The 15,475-nt window shown below is 36.8% G+C and overlaps 1 protein-coding gene across 3 annotated transcripts in view; it reads right to left on the minus strand.

Annotated features, from left to right (window-relative positions):
- The window catches only part of cpne5b (copine Vb), a 134,506-nt gene that overhangs the window by 24,996 nt on the left and 94,035 nt on the right, over nt 1-15,475 (minus strand). For all 3 annotated transcript variants that reach the window (XM_008409300.3, XM_017304842.2, XM_008409302.3), the window contains 2 exons: nt 5,682-5,785; nt 4,018-4,122 (listed from right to left, as the gene is read on the minus strand). In XM_008409300.3, coding sequence (XP_008407522.1) covers nt 4,018-4,122; nt 5,682-5,785 — 209 coding nt within the window. The remainder of the gene's footprint in view (nt 1-4,017; nt 4,123-5,681; nt 5,786-15,475) is intronic.

Genomic DNA, 15,475 nt, shown 5'->3' on the forward strand with positions numbered 1-15,475 from the left:
TAGTTCCTATCTCCTTCTTGTTCAGAGTCAGTCGTATCCTTTCCTCTCTTCTCTTGATAATACAACAGCAATGCATTTAGTGTAAACAACTAAATGAAAGATGTTTCCTTAAAACTGACAGCTGTCTACTATTGCACATCTCTCAAAGCACTAAATATATATATATCTTTTTTTATCATTTTTCGAATGAAGTCTAAAGTATTTATAAACAAAAATGTAAGCCAACATAATAGAAAACAATTTGTGCATCAAATGTAGTTCCTTGCAAGAGTGTTTTTCTTAACTTTTTAAGATTTGAGGATGTTATGCATGTTGTCGGTATTTTATATATTTCATTGACACAATGCAAAAGATCCCAACCATGCTGTCAACTTCTCAGTAACTTTCTTTCTGACCTGTCTGATGTGTTCCTTAGTGTTCGTTTGTCTCCATTTCCCAAAGGTCTAACAACCTCTAAGGCTTTCACGGAACAGCTGTATTTATGCTGAGATCAGCTTGCACTTTAGGAAGACTCTGTTTGCTAATTAGGTGATTTTAAAAGATAAAATGCCCCGAAGTATCAGGCCAACAATCTTCCTCAATGACTTAGTGGTATCAGTGAACAGATGGCAGATTGCAAATGTTTAATACTCTTGTGACGTGTAAAGATTTTTTTTATTTGAAGCAAATTTGTATTCACTTCATAATACTGCAATGATTTGTGTTGCTCTATCACACAAAATCCTAAGGAAATACTTTGAAGATAATCAGAGCAGCGATGTATCCACTTTGAAAAATGTAGGGCACTTTTTGTTAGCTTGTTCAAGACTTAGATCTTATTCTTTAGTACCAAAAATAAGAGGCAAATCCAAACCAAAGTATATCAATCTGTGCAATTCACTGCTGGGTGATGCAATACAAATGTGCGCAGCCTTGAATTAATTTGGTTCATATCTTTATTTTCTATTGAAAATTTTTCAGTCAAGATTTGGTTGTTTTTTTATGTGCACAGGTATGATGAAATAAAGGTGAGGACTGGATAAGTCATAGTATGACTTATTTGATGAAGAGGTCAGATTTTGATTCCAGATTTTACAAGGACGAGACGTCATGTTTTGTTTGGTAGATTAAATTGCTGTTATGAAAACAGTCTGCGTTGAACACATTTTTCATCTCTGCAGAGGAAACAAACAGAAAGCTTTCCATTACTTGGAACGGTGAACAGTAATTATGCAGCCTAAAAAGCTGTGTTTGGCAAATACCTATGCCATGCATATTATAAACAGTTATCTAATCCATGTACATGGATAGATACACATCAAAGTAAGGAATTTGTGAAAATATTGGTGCTACATTTTAGGACATCAGCCAGTAAATTGACCTTGAAACAAATGAGACCCTGATCACACCGTGTGCTGCGCTGCCACATTGCTTAAGGACATTAAATGATGTTTTGGAGTGGTCCTCATGAAGCCACATTATAAAGGGTGGCCTACAAACCCACTTCAGCTACAACAGATCTGGTGGGAAGAATGGGACAAACCTTCAGAAAACAATATGAAAACCGTCTCTCTTTAATTATTCTGGCCTGTGGCACTTAGGAATAATTACTGTTGTCTTATCAGATCTAAAGCAGGAAAAACAACAAAACTTTGTGTCTTTTAATACAGCTATATATATATATATATATATATATATATATATATATATATATATATATATATATATATATATATATATATATATATGTATATATATATACATATATATATATATATATACACACGCACGCACACACACACACATTGGGTATTATCTATGTGCTTATGTTATCAGCATGAACAAAAATATAACCAAGCACCACCAGGAAATTTTGTCACACTCACATAAATCTAAAACCTCTATTAGCCGATGTGCTGATGATGTTTCAAGATGCTCATTGTCAAATTTCTTTCCACAGTGCATGGGTAAGTGAGCATCTTAAGAATTTTATTTTAAGTGTGTTTGTTTGGGACAGAAACATTTCAGGAAGAGCCTTTTATGCCCATGTATATCTGGATCTGACAAAATAAATACAGTTTGGATTAGAGTACAATTGACCACCTGATTCATCCATTTTTACCAAAGCTTCATGTTTCCTCAATCTGGCAACCCTACATATCCATAAAGTGAGTCTGTTTATGGTTTATCTCAGCTTCCTTTTCCACACACCAGGTTCTCAACAGTTTCTGTAATTAGAGTTTGACTGCGTAGAAACAAGATAAGACAGACACCTTTGAGAGAGACGGAGATGAGACAGGAAAAGTTAGAAAAACGGATTGAATATTCCTTGTGAAATATGTGCCCCATAAAGGCAATCTGTCTGTCACTCTATCCTTTCATCTATCCTCAAAGTTCCTTCAAGATTTATCTTGTTTTCTTCACACCACTGTCTTTTTAAATTAGAAATATGCAGATAAGCTTTGAGAAAAGTGAATTCTTATCATCATTGACTAAACAAGTTTGCATTAATTATGTGCCTGCTGGGAAAGAAGCAACCCTTCATTTCTATTATTATTATTATTTTTTGTAAATTCTTTTTTTGCTGTTTTCAGCGACACATTAAAGCAAAACAACATTTAATATTTCTCCTCTGAACATTTAGCATATGCCACTATTAAAGTATTTAACTAAGTGGGTTAAAAATGTTTTTATATCCATTAAACTTTTCCCTATTTTCTCACTTTACATAAAAAATGTCAGGGCATTTTACAAGATTTTGGTAATGGTTCAATAGAAAGTAGTTTCTGATTGTGAAGAAGAAGAAAAATATTCAGTCTGTGGTGTCACAGAAACCAGTGAATCTAAAAAAAAATATATATTTTCCACCTCTGACTAAATACTGTAGCAGAACATGCAGCATTTACAGCTGCATGTTTTATCGTTAGTCCACATCAACATATAAAAATGTCTGCTCAAACGTCAAAACAGCTGCAAAACAACCCATGCTCAGTCAGACTGGATGGAGCGCGTCTCTGACCATAAACTACTATGTTCTGTCTCTGACTCTAAACTTGATTTAGAACGTGCTTTGATTGGAAAAACATGAGCTCCTATGTCCCTGTTAATGATTAGCATACCCACAGCGTGATGCCATGACCACAACGGTTTACAGTAAGGATGGCGTTTAAGGAGATGCCCAGGGTTATTTTTCCAGTTGGATTTGACTAGACAGGCCTCTGAAGTGTTTATATGTTCTTTAACAATCAGGATTCTTTGGGTTGCACTTTTAATTAGGGATATCAGAGTAAATGGGGGCGAACACAAATATATGTCACCCTCTTCAGATGTTCTTGATTAGACAGGCAAGACATAAAACATAAAGCAACAGCTAATTATTTAAAATATAATGTCTGTCATTTATTTTAAAGAAAGTAGTTTATGATGTTAGAAACAGCTAAATAGTTGTATGCACTTTGCCTCAATCTTTCCTACTAGGCATGGAGGCAGAGAATAAGTAAAACCATTAGCTTCTAAATTCATTCTAAAGATGACAGTAGATATTTATGGCTTGTTCTAATGTACCGAGTTGTGAGAAAACTACCAACGCACACAGTTGCAACAAAAACTCATAGGCTTGGATTCTTTCCCTTTAGTTAAACTGCATTTTCACTTAAAATAATAAAATTTAAAAAAAACAATGTCATATAAACTAACAGATCTGAAAGAGATGAATACAGAGCAGCTACTTTGAGGTGAAAATGGTTTCAGAAAAATTGTTTAACAGGTACAGATACCTAGCAGTTAAAGTATTTTTATATTTGAACAGAGTGTGCTAATCACTCCACTTAGTACACTCACTGTCAGTAAGAAAAACGTTAATAAGAGCTTTAATGACAGTTGACGGACTGACCCAGCAGGAATCAGTGACAGCAGACACCATTCATGGTTAAAATGTATTAATAATCCGGTAGAAGTAAAGTGGAAAGTGAAGAGTCAAATAAAAAAAAAAAAAAACAGCACAACATATAGAGCAGGGCGGGGGGAACTGTGTTGCACCTGTCATAGTCTCCGTTGCAGAGTGCTCTCACTGGGATGGTAAAAGGCTGCCACACTGGATTTAATGTGTTCTTCACCACCTCTGTTTTGTGGCAGATAGTAAACCTAGAGGCAGAAGAGAATGAACATAAAAAAGGGATATCTTCAAAAAGAGTGTCGGGAAGAAATTTGATTCTTTGTTGCCTACAGAACCTGGAGGGAATGAAGGAGAGATACACTAAATATGCAAAGAAGGGGGAGGAGTGTGTGGCTGGGAAAAAAAAAACAGGAGATACAGGGGAGAGATCAATCAGTCATATCTTGCAGTGACAGGAGAGATGCTTTAAATAGAGTTTTGTTTTCTTCTGGTCCCAACGTCTCAGACCACAGAGACCAATTTAAGATTCTGCCTTGGCTTTTAAATTCTCCCTGTGGAGAAGAAGTGTGACAATGACCTGCAAATGGATTTTCGGATATGTAAAATGTTTTATAGAGAAGATGCCACCCAGACACCCTCTTGAAAAGCAACAACATGTATCGTGCTTTTGTTTTTGCCTTAATCCAAATCCCTGGATTAGGTTGTTTGTGCTTGACTGAGTGCCTCCAGCCTTTTAATGACCAATGACTCCTTTAAACACACAACTCTCTAATTTGCACCGTTGTCTGGGACTTGTAGGAGACGCACTTTCAGCAGGACTAAGGGTTCTTTTCTCACCCTGGTAATTTCTATTGAAAATGTTTTAGACGATCTTTAGCCAGATACAGCTGACTTTGCTAGAAATACAAAGCCCTATGATCAACTGGGGAGTACTCTGAGAGAAGTGCTCCTCCTGTGAGGAGATTGGGGAGTGTTATGCCTCTCTTAGTAAATTGCTTCTGCAATTGGCTGCTTTTACCTCATGAATGTAAAATGCAGATGCCGAGGTTTTGTTATCCCCTCTTTCCATACATTTTTACATTAATTGCCTCTTTTTCATGTTTGTAGTCGTGGATTCATTTATAAGTTGCACTATGGACATTTCACTTGTGATGTGAAAAGGATACATGGGTCTTTTTATACATCCTCCTAAGATGTGCATGCCTCAATAACCACTGCAGATTTCCTCTCAGATTGTGGAAGAAAGGAACACAGTTTATCCCATTAAATGTCTTACACTTCACTTATTTTTATAATTTTTTTATTACAAAACTTATTTGGAAATTTTTTATTATTATTATTATTATTATTTTTTTTAAAGCTTGTTGTAAAGATATGATTTTTTGTTGGAACAAAGTCCATAAACTCTTCATATTCTGAGATAGATTAGCTAAAAGTAATGCACAACTGTGAGTGGAAGGAAAATAATTAATATTTTCAAATCCCTTACAAACAGAAATCTGGAGAGTGAATACATTTTATAAATAAAAGTAAAGCTGCAAGTATTTTGGAATGTGTTTCTACCACCTATGAATGTTTAACGACTGAAAGTATTGCCAATTCTTATTTGCAAAATAGTTTGCCAATTAAATTCAGGCCTAGACTTTGATTGGGTGATTCAAACGCACCAAATATTGCATCATATCCTTTCACTTTATTTGCATCTTTCGCAATATCTAATCTAATGGTTGAAATGACACCCTGCAAAAGGCAGAGTGATGCCAAATATTCTGACAAAGCAGAAAATACCAAAACCAGATGAACTTACGTGCCATCCTCATTGCTTCTGTAGAAAACCATGAAAGGATCAGACTTGCCAAAAAAGTCCTTTTTGTCCAGCTTGTTGGCACAGAACTGCATGGTGGCACTGTCCTGCAGAAAAGCATAGACACTAGTGAAGGGAAACTCTTTAAGGTGTTACTTACTTATGACCTATTTTTCTCTTAGATTCAGAATATCATGAGACTAAAGTGTATTAATTATTATCTTCTCAACAATCACGTTACCTAAAAATCTAAACAAAACGCACATTTCCCACGATGTATTTTTAATGGAATGAAGGATTTTAGAAAATCTTCAGAATTTTCACTCTCATAATTTAAAATGCAGAAGCATTTTAAATTTTAAATAAAAAAAACATTTAGGAAAATGTTTTTTACGACCTCAGATTGTAAAAAACGGTCTGAGGTCCTTGCAGGTTTCTGTGCAAGGATTTGACACGTGACCCCTGGATTTCCTTTTTGAAGAAAGAGAAACTTCTTCATAAAAGACGTGTCGATAATGAAGGTAATGTGTCCTGTGCCACTGAGCAGGAGGAGACTTTGGATTCCCACCTGGTAGTCAAAGCTGTCTCACCAGGTGAGTGTTTGTATCTTCACAGATGATATTTTGTTTTGGCTGAAGTTCTGACAAATCTAATTGAAACACAGGCTTGTCATTGTTTATTTGTAGTTGATTACCTCTGTGCGTAGAGCATCGATAGACATTTTAAAATGGTTTGACTGTCCAGGACATCTTCTCAAACATGACAGACTTTGAAAGGCAAACAAAAACCTTCAAATGTAGCAGCACAATTTCTTACCCAAAGTAATTTTTTTTTTTGTGGGAAGTTTGTCGGAGTTAGCTTGCACACTGTAAATGTCACTTGCTTTTAAGCCTTTGCTTGGTAGATTGCAGGCTCTTAGCCAGAAGACCACTCTACCATTATCTACAAACATGATAAAAGGATTCAGCAGTTATATGTGTGTTTGTGTGTGTGCATGTGGCCTTTTGTTTAATACATTGTAAGGACTATTTTCCAAAGACATACTACGCTTTATGGACTGGCTGTTCCTTATGGAAAGACATACAATGTGTATGTGTGTGTTCATGTTTACCTAAACATTAAGAAAACATTTTAAATTTTAAATCAGGCAACTGCGTCCACCAACCAATGGTCTTGCCAACACTAGTCTGACTCCATCATGAGTAATAGTCATCATGCTAACTCTTTCTGATACCTGTCATATTCACTGTGAACACATCAAGTGCTTCTAGAGGATCTTGGAGAGAAAAACACAAAGCAGAGAGGATTTTTCTTTTCTGCACCAAGTTCTCTTCTTGCATGTTAGCTTTTAGGTATAGTACTTTGCATTAAATGTTTGCAGTTTCATTTCAGGAATAATTTATGTTGTTAAGTACTTGTTTATAAGAACTTCCGGAAAAAAAAGTAATTGTGCCAGTTAGCATTATTTTAAAATCGATCAGGTTTTTGAAAAATGCTAACAGGACAAACTGATGCATTTTCATATGGTAAAAAAATATTCAAGTCACATTAAAATCTTTAAACTGAACAACTAATTTCACTTTGCACTATTGTAGTTGATAGCAATTCTTCATAAACACCACATCTTAAAAAGTAAAATACCTTGAAATTATCTAAAAAATATGATATGTCAAATCAAATATCAAGCCTAGAGGAGGGACTTGAGGCTAATTAGAGCATAATCTGCCAGTTTAAAATTTTACCTGTCCTGAATGGCGATCTGCTGATCTGAAACTTTAAACCAGATTTTATTTCAATTAGCAAACCCACCCAAACCGATGACTACTGGGCCACAGAAGCAATGACAGACCCCATAGTAGAAATTATTCCTAGGTAAAGAGGACATGAAGTTGCAATGTTTTCTTGGTATTGGTAATATGTTTAAAGATGAAGTCAAGGGAAGAAAATAAGGTAAAAAAAGCTTCTAGAAAGGTGCTTTCTACAGAGCTATTTCAGCTATTCTTTCAGGCTCTACCAACAGGGTGACATTAACAGATAACAGGAAGCTGGATGCATTCCAGTGCTCTGTATTATCGTCTTCAAAAGTACAATTATTTGTTATGAAACAAGCTGGATTAGAAAAATGTAGGGAGTCATTTGAAAATCACATAGCAAATCCATCTACAGAGAATATGCAGCAATGCTAAATCTGTGTGCTAATTGTTAATGTAAGATGAAAAAAGGCTGCTTAAAATCTTTTAATTATTTATAGTTAATATAAAGGAATGAATGAATGAATAACAAATCAGAGCTTTTCCGCACAGATAGGTGTAAGACAAATGTTATTTTTGAAAACGATCTTCGAAAAAAAAAAAATTCATTGATATATGATATGCTACTACATTTTGTGGTGTGTAAAAAAAAAAAGGTTACTGAGGTACAATCTATCTTGTAAAAGAGGTTTGTTGCAGCTCACTGGATTTTTCTTTTACATTTGTCTCTACCCCATAGCCTAGAGAATATTACTGAGTTTATCGAGTCATGTAGAGAAAGAGAGCTCTGTAATTTAGTTTCACTAAAACAAGCTTTTATTAAGAAAGTTAGCATTTATAAAACGATTAGAATTTTTAAAAAATGTTCTTTATGGTTCTGAAAGATAAACTAGAATAGGTTAAAACTGGAACCAGCATGTCAGAGCTTTAGAAAACTAGCAATCGGTAATCTAACACAAAACACTTACAAACTAATGTTTATTCTCTTGAGGTACATATTCTCTTGCAAACAAATGAACCTGATGTGAGTTTTTATCTGCACGTCTTTTTTTTAGTAAATACTGCATTTCGAAGGCACTCCAAATATACGCCACTTGGTTGCTGCTGAATCTCATCGCACTTGATTGTCTCCATCCCTCCCCGTTTGTTTGGCTCACCCTGTGTAATGGCGTCTGACTTATCTCTGGCTTTTACTCACTAATCTTTGAAACTCGTTAGCTTGTTGCCATACATTTAGACGTTGCGTCACTGTGGATTTCTGTTTATAGCTTTAAAACGCTTCCCTCTTGCCTGTCAAGTATGGCTTTGTGTGTCATGGGGCAACGCAGCAATGCGATGTCCAAATGAGTGTGTGACGGGGAGCATTTCTACACACACACACACACACGTGCTATACCTCGATTATTATTTTAGAGCCTGTGCGCATTTTGCTACCGTGTCTGCTATGTGTCTTTATCTGACACAAGCAGACACCGAGCAGCATACACTCCTGAACACATCACATCCACTCAGCTCCAGCAGAAAGAAGGGACCTATATCTGCATTCGTGCCCTCACCCCGAGGACACGTGCACTCTACTTGACTGGCTTTTGACACAGCTCGCCTACGCATACTTCACTCTGGCTTGCAGTCTAATTCTTTTAAAAAATTCTCCTTTAATCCATTGGGAGGGGTTTTGGGCTGCCTTACTGCACAGTGATGGATGAATATGATTTTTTTTTTTGCCTATATGTATGAAAGTATTGAAATATTTGCCGTAGCAACTGTTCTGATTTAATAATAATAATAAAAAACTTGCACTGCATTAAGTAAACTGCTGATTCAAATGCCTGTCAGCTCATTAAATTGAAGCCTTGGCTTGGTGAACCTCAGAGAACTTGACAAGGAGGAGTCCCTTTTTTATTTGTAAGTGTTGCAGAAAAATCTACACCAAGGGGACAGTTGGAAACATAGGTAACCCAAAAGACCCCAGGAAGAGAGGCAGAGTTTCCCACTTACATGAAGGCACCAGATCATCACAACATCAGGTCAAGTCAAAGTTTATTTATATAGCACAATTACAACAGCCTGAGCTGACCAAAATATTTCACAACAAACAACATCACAGGTAGATACATGATAAAATAGAAAGTAAAATTAAATTTAGTAAAGATAACAAGACAAACAAAAACAAAACCAGTGTATACCATCAAGGAAAAATAATAATGTATTGTTTGTTGCAACTGCTAAATGATTTCTTTTTTCCTCAGTTCAAAGTATCTGGTGTTTAAAATCCTAAATGATTAGAACTTAACCAGCTGTTTTAAGTCGTAATAAAGGTGGAGGTTAGATCATGCATTAAACTTTTACCATACTGTAGAGCTCCTTCTGGGACAGACTGTCTGCATCCTCACTGCACAAAGGAGCGTTACTACAGATCCTTCCTCCCAACAGCTAATGCACTTTATAACCATCTCTGCCACCAGCAAAAGCAAAGAGTCTTTGCATCTCTGCTGTTTTTCTTTAAAAAAATAAAAATAAATCATGCAGTTACATGGGAAAGAGTCATTTAAATCTTTGGACCCAACTGGACAAAGATGGATAAAACTGCCTTAGATGTAAATGAATGTACTGTATTCCTCATTAACAATGTTCTAACCAGCTTTGCTTACTGGGAATTAATTGGACTTACAGTGACTTTCCGAACAAGCTGGTCACATGGATTTGGTTGTTTAACAGTGAGAGTTTGGCTTTGTTGCTACTCTGAGTCGGGACTCATGAGACAATCTCCACCGAGCTGATGGGGACATAAAAGCATTTATGGTGATGGAATGTGCTCGGGGTATTAAATATGCATCTGCTTCAGGCTCATTAATGTTCCGCAGCACGTACACACACCCTCACAAAGCTCTGTGATCAACAACCATTTGCTAATATGGAGAGAATCAGAGTATCAATATTTAAAGATGGGGGCAGGCAAGGTAGATGCACTTTTTACCCCCTGGGGACGGATGAAAGATTGCTTGTGGCAAGAGAAAGAGATCAGAGCGAGAATGTGTGTCACTGTACAGAGGTAAAGCTAAACTAATTAGGAAAGAGATATAGGGAGAAGACAGAATTAGTGCGGGTCTATGTTCTGTGACTCTAGGGATTAAACACAGAAAAAAGGGTAATTGGCAGATACGAGGTAGGGGAAAAAAATAATGAATCAGTTAAAAGCTAAACTGATAAAGTAGAAAGGAGATAAATAATGAAGGTGGACTTAACGAGATATACAGTGATGAATGATATCCTGCTGATTGTATAGTTTTTCTGCGTGCTGTGAACACTTGAGTGCTCAGTCAGAATGATGAGAACGAGCCGCCGCGATCTCAGCCGGCTCCGAAATAAGTCTGTGGACTCTACTTGTGGGATTTCTACATGGAGCCGTTTCTTAGGCAGCATTAGTTTACTCATGTCTGCTTGGGTTTAATGTGACAAGAAATCTTTATGTGATTTATAAACAAAACAAGACTGTATATTAGTGAAACAGAGCAACTGCTGCCAAAACCACTGTGGCTTCCTTTCACTAATCACTGCATGACCGGCCCCATTAGACTTTTTTTTTTTTTTTTGCCTTTATTGGATATTTTTTCCAACCTTTTACTTATTCTCAACGCTCTCTGTGTGAAATCCTGCTCGGCTCCGGGTCGTAAACAATAAAGTCAGTGTTGTCTCTCTCAGACGCATGGCACAGTGGGAAGCCAACTTTAAAAGCTCCCAATAGGACAACAAGTTCAATGGAAATACAGGAAGAGAGGCAAAGAAAGCAAAACTTGGCATTTGAACACATCCAGACAACAGTCCTGTTTAAGATGAAAAATGTTTCATTGTCAGCAAAATGTTGTGGTTTTCCAAAGCTGTCAGAGACTAAAAATATAGGGCATGCATAAGAAAACTTAACATATAAATGAACAAAACTTTGCTGTTTCTTCTGCCTAAAACAGACATCTCTATTGTCTACATCCCAAGTTTTTCACAGGCAAACCCACAAATTGATATATAGGTAAATAAAAAACACTAAATGTATCTGTTTGGTTTGTAAAGTCACTGTGGAGGTTGATTATGCAGTGATGCATTTTATTTATTTTCCTTTTTGTTCATTTTAATAATTATACCTAAGAGCTCATGTACAGCTTGGTGACTTAAAGAACTTTCACTTGTATGTTTTCTAAAGTTCTATATGTACCGTATGCTATGTGCACTCATGCCACTGTTGGGCCTACTTTTGCCTAATTTCCTGCATCAATTTTATGTAGCATGGAAATAGTCAGTCTGTGACTCTGAAGAGGTGCAAATGGAAGCTCACGTTACTTTAATTGCAGCCTTTGGATCATTTACATTATTGAATTTGGTGTCTGTCATTTTCTCTTGGCAATAATTCTCCATTGCTCACCATAAATCCCATGGAATGGTTGGGACAAGGAAAGGTGGTTCGCCAGGATAGGACCACCTCTGTACACACTGGAACTTAAGCAGCATGTAATGTCCTCTCTACTCTTCTTCCAAACTCTCTGATCCTCATTTCACAAAAAGCAAATCTGACTTTAATCTAAAAAGAAGATTTTTGACTGCTGAGCAACAATCCAGCTCTTTTTGTCCTCAAGACATTTCTGATGTTGCAGTGTTGTAGTACTCGAGATCGGTCTCGGTCTCGAGACCATTATTTGATGGTCTCGGTCTCATCTCGGACTCGACTGCATTTGGTCTCGGTCTTGTCTCGGGCGCTGAGGACTCGGCATTTTATTTCAAGACCAGTCGAGACCGCAACTGTGAAAATATCACTGAACATGCAGCATACTATCCAGTTTATTTGTTAACATCTTTGTTTTCAGTTTATGCAAAATGCACCGATTAAAATTCAAGCAATTACGTGACTTGCCAATTACATGTTTGTTACTCCCATCCCTACCCTTTGCCCCCTCACCTTTCACTCGCACGCGGCGCTCCAAGACATGCACAGTGGTTTTCTCTCAGCGGCAGAAGATCTGTCTAATAGTCAGTAATAGAATAGCGCTGCATAAATTATCAGAAATCCGATGGCCACAGCTAACTCAGCAGCGCTTCTGTGAAACTTTTTTCGTCACTTAGAAAAGTAGCTCAAATAAAGGTAAGCTCCGTTGACGTGATGTTAGCAAAGTTAGCTGTATAGAGACACATAAGCATTGTGATGAAAAAAAGTTGTCACACACTGCTCTGAATTATTGTGCGGAGACGTTGACTGACTTGTCGCACATATGAGACAACGCTGTGTCCAAAAGTCTGCAATGTAGTGATGCAACATTCAGGAGCAGTACGATTCTTCTGCACGGGTCTTTACTTATTAGATAGGACTGGAGTGTCCCTGAGAGCCGTTGTTCTATCAGATTACCATACGCTGTCAGAATAGCATACATCAGAGGTTCCCAAACTGAGGCGCCATGCCATTGCAGGGGGTGGGGGACGGGAAGCCGTTTGGATAAAAAAGAAAAACAAAACAAAAAAAACATGAACGCTGTATGCGCTGGGTTTTTACCTTTGGAACGGCCAAGTCTCTGTTATTCCTCTGTCACTTTGAGGTTGGCTTCCGCACTTCACATATCTGTGTCCTCTGTCACTTTTATCAGTAGTTAAAATGTTTAATCAGTTGTTAACATGTGGTATTCTGCTTTTCCGAGCCGCCTTTAAACGCAACATGAGCGCTACGACGCTGACTTGCCCCCCGCCTCAAATACACATCGTTCAACCACACAGCTATTTGTAGGGGGGTAGAAAATGTTTGGAAACCACTGGGGGGGCGCAGGACAAAACGTTTGGGAACCAATGGCATACATGTATCTACTTCTTGCTGGTTACTCCTTGGTCAGTGTTCATAGTTGAGCGTCAGGGCATTGCCTCAATTGCTATGTTTAATGGTGCAGACGGTGGTTTCTGACATGAGGAACATGTGTATCACCCAGGGTGTTATCTTTTTAGGGATGGCACGAGACCACCGCGGATCCTAGCACAGAGATGGAAGCAAAGCAGAACAAAGAGTTTGTTCAATTTAACGTTGGTTAAATTTATTAAGTATTTAATATCTATGTGTTTTTATGGGAATATGGATCTTTCAGATCAATTTGAGAAGTAATTTTGATAATATCTTACACATTTTATCATATCATGTAGAGCACGGTGCTGGTCTTGGTCTTGACTTGATCTCGGGTTAGGTGGTCTTGACCACAACACTGTGATGTTGTCTCTGGTGGCTTAACACATCGATTGCAACAGTTGTAGCTCTGCCCTGGATACATCTCTGAGTTGCTTGTCTTGGCACGATGACTCCATGTCCTGAAAATCTCCAAAAAGCCTCGTGGACTGAAGTTATCCCTGTTGCTTGTGAACAAACTTCCCCTACAACCCGTCCTTCCACTCAACTTTCCTACAGTATGTTTGGAAATAATCTGGAAATAATCTGTGACGAGCTATTTTATTAAGCAATGATCTTTTGTGACTTAACTTCTTGTCGATGAGTTTCGCTGGAGAAACTGTCAAGTCTTCCCAATTTCATTGACTTTAAGCCAATTGTTTGAAATGCATAGACATACACGTTTGAAAAATTCACTCTGTGCGAAATTAATCTATGTAATATAATTGTAACTTTTTTAATTCAATTACTGAGATAAAACTTTGATAATATTCTAAATTATTGAGATGTACCTGTATAATTGAATCTTAAACAAATGTCACCAAGGAGATAAAAATGATTATCTAGACAACATCGTCTTATGTGAATCAGAGTATCACACAGACCTGCTTTAAATTGCCTTGCCATAACTTGGTTAGGAGACATTTTAAGTGGGTTAGTATTGGAATGAGACTTTCATTAATATTTCAACAGGAGCTCAAAATGAATTCATTAAACCCGAGTGATAATGTGACGAATGTATTTGTCACAAAACTCAGAAAATGTTTATATTTGCATAAAATCACAACCAGCTGTGCCAAGTGTTTGTTTTGATTTAGTTTTCATGTGGTTAAAAAGTACAAATTGATCTATTTTGCATAAGCAAATATTTTGTTGTACAATCGGAAAAGTTTGAATAGCTTTCATGTTGAATTTGAGGATTGTTCAGATAAACTTAAATTGATAAACCAGATCCAACGGGAGAACAATCTCCCTCTCACTGCCACCTGCGTTCCTCTCATTCTCGCTGGATTGAAGCCATATGGTTAACATTTATCACCGTCATTCTGCTTTGGGAACATGGTGATTCAAAATTATTCGAGACATTTTGTCCCAGTCTAATTTCGCTTGTTGAATCTACAAATCTTTAAGGAAGGATGAGCTCAAAATTAGAAAAAGCAGCAGGCAGAGAGTGAAGGGGTTGAATAATAACCATAAACATCTGGAGCTATTTACTCTGAATTTGTCTCAATAATCATTTTCAAAAACCTTATTTGCGTTCTGGTGAATATTAAAAACAAAACTACTGGTTACCCTGACTAAGACTTAAAGACCAGTTGTTTGGTAATCTTGATCAGAGTATGAAACACAATAATGTAAAAAAAAAAAAGGTAAGATTTCATTTTATAAATTGATGCTGTCTACAACAACAAATAGAGATTTTTTTAAATAATTATTTTATATTTCCTGAAATTAGTTTGTCCTCCAGAAATTAAGTTGTTTTTGAGTTTTGGTGTCTTTATTACATGTAACTTGAATCAGCTGTTTTTGGAATGACTTTATCACACAGTCTCAGATTGTTGTGAAGAAATTAGGTCTCACTTCTTGCATATTTCCTAAAATCATGTTGGTTTGCAGACTTTAGTTTCTGCATAACCCTCTTAAGGCCCTGCTAATGTCTAACTTTTGGCAGGGTTGTTGCCACACCTCAGTTTGAAACTTGTTTCTGAAAAAAACACTTTAGTTTTTCATAACTAAACAAAAACCCACAGTCTTGTGTCCCTATAAGCTCCTCATTCAGTATTCTTGCTCCTCCTCTATTTTTTGGGGTCGCAGTGCTTGGAGACACTTTAGCTTTTCAATATTTTCTCTGAGAACGTCTA

Source organism: Poecilia reticulata, chromosome 5 (assembly GCF_904066995.2).
Source record: "Poecilia reticulata chromosome 5, P_reticulata-male-v2, whole genome shotgun sequence".
Lineage (NCBI taxonomy): Eukaryota > Metazoa > Chordata > Actinopteri > Cyprinodontiformes > Poeciliidae > Poecilia > Poecilia reticulata.